Raw genomic sequence first — 8,437 nt, 5'->3', positions numbered from 1 at the left:
AATATTCATAATATGGAAATTAACTACAGAAAGCATCATAATGCTAAATTAGATGTGTGGTTATAAAATGCTAAAAATGGAGATTTTTTTTTTCCCCTAGCAGTGAAAGGGTTAAGGTCTTTTTGCTTTACCAGTTTCAAATTACAATGAGAAGCCTCTTCTTTCCCAGCAGGGTTGTGCTTACATTAGTCTTTAGATCTCTCTTGAAGAGGGCTGGTATATTTGTGCCTGCTGGAGGTGGAAATAACAGTAAGAAGGAGAAAGGAGTTGAATGGACTTTCGAGAAGGTTTGCAAGTAAACTCAGGAAAACACATTTACTTTACTAGTACAACCTTATGTCTCATTTTACACTAAAAGGACCCAAAAGATGTTAAAGTTATCACCAAGCTGCCGGAAAAATATATATGACAGCACCAAGGTGCAGATCAGGATAGATCTGTGATTCAGAACTTTGCCTTGGAAAGAACACAAGGGTTGTGAAGAAGTTTAAAACAAATGAAGATAACTCTGGGAACTGCAATTTATCAGAAGATCAACTTTTGTTAATCCAAACACCAAAGAGCTGATTGCTTTACATTTCTATAGGAATGCATAGGTCATTTGACCAAATCATATTAGCCGTCTTCTGCTACATAAATGCAGTACAAACTATAACAACTGTGGATAATTGGAAATCTGAGTTTCAGCTTTCTTAGGAATAACTGCAACTTGACATATTCTAAAATACTTAAAATAGAAAAGGAAAATCATTAAGGATGTTGTCTTTAGAAAACTCACTGACATGAAAAATAGGTAAATTTGTTTTTCAGCTGCTAGGGAAGTATATCTCTTAGGAACTCAGATTTTAAGAAAATAAGAATTAAGAACAACCACCAAAAAATTCCTTTAGAGGAAAAATGTATTTGACTGTACTTTTGCTTAGGGGTATTGTTGGTTTGCTATGGAGCTGCTGGGTTCTAGTGGGTTATGCAAAAGGAGGATTAGGAGATAATCATGTTCACTCCAGTTTTATTTATAGGAGGCTACGGAATCATGAAAGAAGGGAAATACAGAGGGAAATTCTTTCTATCTTGGGCTTACCTCACAGACCCAGACCATTTTCACCTGGAAAACAAGCTTCTTCTGCTCCTCTTTTTATGCTGAATCTGTATAATGCCATGACAAATGAAGAAGATGCCGAGGAGGAGTTGGAATATTCAATAAGGGGATCCATGGGAAGAGAAACCAGAGGAGTAAGAAAGGGATACCCTGCATCTCCCAATGGATATTCTCACAGAATACAATTATCTCGCACTCCACCTTTGACTACCCAAAGTCCTCCTTTGGCCAGCCTACATGATACCAACTTTCTGAATGATGCTGACATGGTCATGAGCTTTGTCAATTTAGGTATGTTATTTATTTATTTGTTTATTGTTAATCTATGTTATTAAAGAGTGGAAGTTTTACTAATGGCAAAGTAGCTGCATGGTAGGTGGTCATGTTTATATAAAGTCATTTTCTTTAACTCTCCTCTCCTGGCTTCTGTTTCCTTTCTTTCATTGATGTAATGTAAATTCTTGCCTTAGGCAGCAAAGCTCATGTTTTTTAAATATAAAAAGTTAAAATTAAACACTTATGGTTTCAGTAGATTTGAGTCTTTTCAGAACTTGTTAAAATCTCAACCATGCCTAAACATATGAACAAACAGATGCTATTGTAGAAAGCAGAAATCTATGAGAACATTTTAATGTTCTTTGAAAAAAAGAGCATTTTTAGGATGAGATGAAATGAGAAAGCACTTGTTAATTTTGTTTGTTATCTAAATAATAAATTAAATGCAACTTAAATTACATATGCATTTTATAACTTTAAAAAATTCCCTTTCAGGGAAGACATTTGGAATGAAACTATTATAGCTGAATTCATTATAGCTAAATAATATATTAAATATTTGTAATATTAAGAAATTGAGAAAGTAAGGGAAGACAGACAAATACTTTCTATCTGCAATCATAATACATTCTTATATATAATTATTATATTTATATTATTCCTTTTGAGAGAGGAAAACATAACATATATTTAGTGACAGTCATTCCCACAATCTTTTCTATAAATCTTGAAATTAAGCCTTGGTACTAATAAAAAGCTCTGAAATTAGTACCAATATTGGCTAAGATGTGATACACAAACATATAATATTATTCAAGGCTAATGGTGCTAGTAATAGAAAGTTTGAGTAATGATCTTAAAGTATTGAAACTGCTCAGAATTGATTTCAGATAATCAAAACCATTTTCTTATTGTTAGTATTCATTAACTTTTTCTGATTTCATTGAGGTTGTCATTTTACTTAAACATATCTCACTAAAATTTTCTATTTAGGACATTGTTAGAAATAGAAATTATTACTTTCAGACATGTTCAAAGATAGGCCAATTCTTAAGGGAATGTGATGGTTTAATGTTTAAACTTAAACATTTTTATCTATAAGTTTAACAGGCAAAAACAATTAAAATTTTATAATGGTTGACTTAATAGTTTTATAAAAAATAAGCCCAACTTACTTTAGTTTAAAGAGGACTGGCTCTTTGAGCAAATTATTAATTTTTTAAAAATTGAAATGCATTATAATCCCTCCCCATTCATATGGTCTGAAACTCCAAAGAAAATCTGTATGTTTTTATATTATGTGTTGCTCAGTAGGCTCTGCTCATTTGGTATTGGACATCCTTGCAAGAAGGATAAGATGTTTTTTTGGTTTCATATGTTTTATGTTACTGAATATATAAAAATTGTGAAAACCTTAATAAGAAGAGTTTTCCAGTGGTTGAAATAATCAGATAACCTTAGTCTGTTCACATATATTATAATTATTAGGTTTCATTTGGTCCTTACAAGTCATTAAAATGTAGCTTAACCCTAATATAGTTGGAATACACTTCCTTGCTCCAAATTCTATGTAATTGTGGTTTGTGCAGCATTTAACTTTGCAGCTTTTGTAAGAAATATTCATGGGGAATTCAGAGTAGCTGGAACAGTTTTATCTCAACATTCCTTATTTAGGCATAATTAACATATTCACAAATAAATCATGGAAATAAGGAAACAGTTTTATATGATTTAAGATCTGATAGAAAAGGGCAAACTAAATCACTGAGTGGAAAAAATACTACCTTGGTCATGAGTTAACCTTAACAATATATTTTCAAATCAGGGGAAGTTGCTGATTGGATTTTTAAGAAGAAAGCTAAATTAATTCATATTTAAAAATCATCCAGCAATATCATTCTACTTTGTGAGCCATTTGAAAGCTTTCTCTGAAGAAATAAAAAAAAAACAACACTCATCAACTGAAAAAAAATTCAGTTTCATTCAGCAATTTCTAGGCCCTCCTTGTTATCATTGGAGGACAGTTCTAGTTGGAATTAATATTTTGGTGTACAGGGAATGCTCAGTTATAATTGTTTGGATTACATTAGAAGGGTAATTCAATATGTATGTTCTGGGATATATTTGGTTATGTTATTCTGGAGGAGGAATATTAGATGTGAGCTTCAGACAGGAATATTGTTTGTATCATGACTTGCAATGTGAAATAGAAAAGTGAGCTATCCTGGGGAACAAACCACAAATTTCCCGACTTTATTGAATCATCCTAAATGAAATCTTTCACTTGAAATATGCAGGCTAATTAATTCTGACTGTGAGATGAGTTGTGGCAAGTTGGATAAGGGAAAGTTAAATCATAAATATACCATTCTCAAAGTTTTTTTGTACATTCTTATGTCTGAGTTCTATGATCAAGGACTAATTATTCAAAAGATAAATTTGATGGCATGACTTCTCTCAGAAAATAGTATAAAGCAAAGTAAAGGTACATTAGAGCTTTCAACATCATATAATTATGGATAATGTTTGTCTATTTTGGACATGTTTAAGATTTTGGCATTCTTAAGCACTTTGTAAATACTACTTGGAATGTTGCCTAAGTTGCTACCACCTTTCCATTCCCCACCAGTAGTTGAATTTTCAGCATCCCAAATGGCATCTCCTAAGCACAGAAATAGGTGTAAACGAATCACATAAATAGTTCAAATATAATTTGGCCCAGAATGGTTATCCGGATATAGATAATTATGAGGAAACCAACCTATTTACATGTTCAGTAAAAAAACAAAAATGAGAATGTTCCTTATGCAGTTTCCTGCTTTGAACATTGAGGAAACTGTTGGCAATTTCTGTCAAGGGACCTGTTTTCTGTTGTTATTTTGAAACACAACTAAAATATACTTTTCTAAGTTGATGTCTTGCTGACAAAAGACAAGTGGATCACATTCAAAATATGTATAAGCATTTCTCAAAAATGTTAGGAGAAATCACTTTTGATTCCTCTTATTGAGGGAGAGGGAAAATGCACTTTAATTAAATAACATCAAAGTTTTATAGATTGAAGGCTTCTATTCTTATGCTATACATTTTTAAATGAAGCCAGCAGTTCTAAAATTAAATGGTAATGTTGTATTTTAATAGTAGCAGCTGTTTATCTAATTAGATTTCTGCCTGTGACTAGATCATTTTGAAAAAAAAATAGTTACATATGCAAACCAGGAAAGCTTCTTTTCTCCATTGTCTTCATCCCTTTTAATTAAGACATGATTATCACAACATTCTAAGCCTTCATCCACTGTTTTATCAGTAGAACTATTGAATAGCCACAAAAATTTAAACTATATTATAAATGCTAGTACTAAGAACAGCTTTGTGAGGGAAATATATAATTTTTTTAACTATCTGTTTTTCAAAGGTGAAGACAGGGTTTGTTCTTCTAAAATATATGAATATGAATATGAATTTTAGAAACTTAGGGAATGTTATTTTCAATTCTTATAAGCATTTCATATTTCAAATTGCTTAAAAATATTCCAGTCAGCTTAAGACATAAATCAAATTTTATTTGATCCTTTGATTATATTGTTCCATTAAAATGACACAAATGTAAGGATATAAAAAATTAACATTAATAAAACAGAAAGAAAAATATAATTTTTATTCTTAACTTTCAGTCCCCATTATCTTGAAAGAAATAGAACTTCAGTTTTGAAATTCTCCAATTTAGTCATTATTTTTGATTCTCTGATGGAATTTGCATGATGCTCTCAGCATTAATAAGCAAGGACAGTTGATTAATACATTTACATTTTTCTGCTTATAAGGGTATACATTCTAGGGTGTATAACAATTTCTTTACTAAACTATCTTCTAAAACTATTAAATAGAATAATTTTTATAACCTTTTAGGTTGACTTAATATTTAAAGTCATTTTATATTACTCAAATTTGTAAGGGCATCAAATTTCTGGTTAATTGAAGTTTTTTGGGGGGTACTTGTTGACAGCTTTAAAAGACATTATGGCTATATGCTATAACATAAAGTTTTCAGCTTATTAAAATATACACTGGAGAATTTTCAACTAGCTAAAATCAAATGTAAGATATCTAGAAAGTTCTATGTGGAATAACATCATCACTGTCAACAGAAATCCTAAAAAATTTAGGGTTTTGTTTTTTGGTATTTTTTTCAAGATGACTTGTTTCTTAAGGAGGTTTGCTTTAATCAAATGATCTTTCATGACAATTATTATTTAGAAAAGATTATTATTGTTATTATTATTAAAATCATTTGTATGGAAGTAAAAGCATAGGTTGTTAACTTGGATCTATGATTTATCTTTTCATTTGAAAACCATTATATTCAGAAGTGTGAGTAGTGTTCCCTTGAAGTTCTCTTGTTATTCACTGTGTCACTATAACTAACATTATCACTTATTAGAAGCACCTGACTTCTAATCTATTCCAAGTTCAAACTGATGCTCAAACATAATTCTTTAAGTTTTATCAGTGTATGTGCCAAATGAGGAATAAACTATGATAGATTGGAATTTGAAAATCATTCAATCACCAATACCAACTTTTTCCTTTTGTTTCCTTCTAGTTCCCCATGCCACTCTTACCTTAAAAAAAGCCTTCATTTCTGTAATACCTTTTTAGTCACAGTTATTGAGGGTACTTTTTTATTACTCCCTTTCCCTTCTGAGGGAGATGTTTAAGTTTATAGTTTCTTCATCTCAAAAGGGTTAGAAAATCAATTAGTTACAGTTTCATCCTTCAGGTACAGTGTTCTGTTTTCTATGAACCTGAGAGCTGAGTTTATGAAGTGCCAATTTTGTTCTCTCTCACAAGATGAAAGTCTCCCCTGGGCATCGGAGTAATTCTGGTTGTTGAAATTCTCAGTAATTAATTCCTCCACTCTACTACCTAAATGTTTCTTCTACCAATGCCACCATCCCACTCCCCAGATCTCTCCTCTTTAGTTTGCATCATCCTCTTCTAATCTTATCATAACCAGTTCAACTTAAAGGCATTCTTAGTCTTCCACTGGTTTCTAATGTTATTCCTTGGAAAAGAGATGGATTCTTGAAAGAGACATGAAGAGAAATGTAAAAAAAAAGATCAGGATAATACAGAAGTGGAGCAATAAAAAGAAATATAAGAAGTTGAGATATAGGGATAGGACTAGAATTAGCAACAAAGAAGAAAAGGAAGAAATATAGAATATGTTACAGAAAGCTGCGATAATGAGAAAAAAATCAGACAAAAACTTAAAGGATAAAAATATATAAAGATACAGGAATGAATAAAATTGAGAGGAAAAAGAAAAAAATGAATGAGGTGACAAGTCCTGCTTTTTGAGTTGTGCAGGTGGAGGGTGGGTTGGAATTCCTCAGTCTAGCTCACACTGACAAGACAGCTAATTCTACATCCCCAAACCAAATCAGGTCCAGGGACAAATGCTTTCATCCTTACAAACTAAAAATACCTAAAAAGGAAGAAAAAAGTTTAAAAATCCCTCGATACGTGTACTAGGAGCACACAAACGGGTTACTAACATTTACAGCCATAAATAATGTAGTAGCTTAGCTTTTAAAAACCACAGGTTAAAGGATGAGGCCTGCCATGACGCACAGAGAGGGGCTGAGATCAGAGGAGCAACGAAAAGGGTTGGGGAGAAACAATGAATCCCCTTGTTCTAAGCAATATTTATGAGTGCTTCTTTGCACCTTAAGTTCATATTTTATTGGCTAGGCCATGGGGTTTCCCCATTTGCTCATCTCTTAAAATAACACCCTTGGCTAAGATTTCCTATAAAACATGCAAGTAATACAGCAGGCAGAACTCACCGATCTTGACAACCAACTCATTTATTTAGGAAAAGAAGGAATCCGTTATGATTTGGGTGTCAGATTTTGACATTTGAGATCCCTTTCACACACACAAAAAAATGTGTCAGTAAAATGAAAACAGTAGATGGAGTATTCACCTGCCCTTTAGAAAGAAATAGGAGGAACCTGGAGAGGCAAGATCACTTGGATTGGCAAAATGTTTAAGATTGAACAGTAGTCTAGAAAGATAGAAAGAAAATCTAATAAGACCTCAAATATCCAGATTGATTAAAGAACATAAAAGCTTCCCTGTAAAATTATGATATAGGTTGCACTCTAGGATCAAAAGTCTTTAGTGTAGCTAAAATCTTTAGTGTAGCTTTAAGGTTTTTGAATTGGAAGCTTCTTAACTAATTTGGGAAAATAAATGAAGAGACAGATAAATGAATAGATACACAACAGGAAGATAGATAAAAAAATCTTAATTCGTTGAAGATTAAATACAAAAGAAGAAACTAGAGATAGTCATTTTTCTCAGGTTTTTAATAAAATGAAACCTTTGTTCAGTCAGTATTAAGACAAATTATTTCAAAATGATGATCCACAATGAAGCACTATATATATATATATATATATATATATATATATATGTATATATATATATATATGTATACATGCACCTATAAATAAATTTGCAATGTGCCACTCATATTTGATGAACAATTTCACAAAATCTAGTGATGGACTGATTAAATTCATCATGAGTGTTTATATTTAAATAATTTCTCTAAGTAACAAATGCTTTTCAATCAAATTATCATTGCCTTTGATCATAGGTTCATTTAGAGATTTACAAATGATTACAAAAAGCATTAGGTCCATCTTTCAGCAGAAACTGAGATTCAGAGAAGTAATATGACCAAAAGTCAAATGAGTTAAATTTGCAGAGTTAAAGTTTGAACTCCTCTCCTCTGCTATTAAATCCAGAATTCTTTTCATTGTACCATTCTAAATAACTGTTTAAAAAGTAAATTTGATCAGACAACATGTAGATTTTATTTTAGCACCAAATAAATAGAATATATCAACATATAATTAAGCAACAGAAAATCTTTCTCCCTCCAAACCCTACAAATTTCCATTGCCTGATATTGAACTGTGATTTATGATGATAATGAGCATGATGATCATCATCCTCATTATCATTGTTGTTATAAGAGAGATTTATAAA

The 8,437-nt window shown here is 31.4% G+C and overlaps 1 protein-coding gene across 4 annotated transcripts in view; it reads left to right on the top strand.

Moving 5' to 3' along the window:
• Positions 1-204: 204 nt before the first annotated feature.
• Positions 205-8,437, top strand: part of BMP5 (bone morphogenetic protein 5) — a 209,531-nt gene continuing 201,298 nt past the window's right edge. For all 4 annotated transcript variants that reach the window (XR_012478588.1, XR_012478589.1, XM_074237241.1 and 1 more), the window contains exon 1: positions 205-1,390. Coding sequence is in view for 2 of the 4 variants with exons in the window: in XM_074237241.1 (XP_074093342.1) it covers positions 898-1,390 (493 nt within the window). In the remaining 2 variants the exon portion in view is untranslated. The remainder of the gene's footprint in view (positions 1,391-8,437) is intronic.

This window comes from Macrotis lagotis, chromosome 5, assembly GCF_037893015.1.
Source record: "Macrotis lagotis isolate mMagLag1 chromosome 5, bilby.v1.9.chrom.fasta, whole genome shotgun sequence".
Lineage (NCBI taxonomy): Eukaryota > Metazoa > Chordata > Mammalia > Peramelemorphia > Peramelidae > Macrotis > Macrotis lagotis.
Note: the sequence above shows the minus strand (reverse complement) of the source record. Positions and strands in the feature narration are given on the sequence as shown.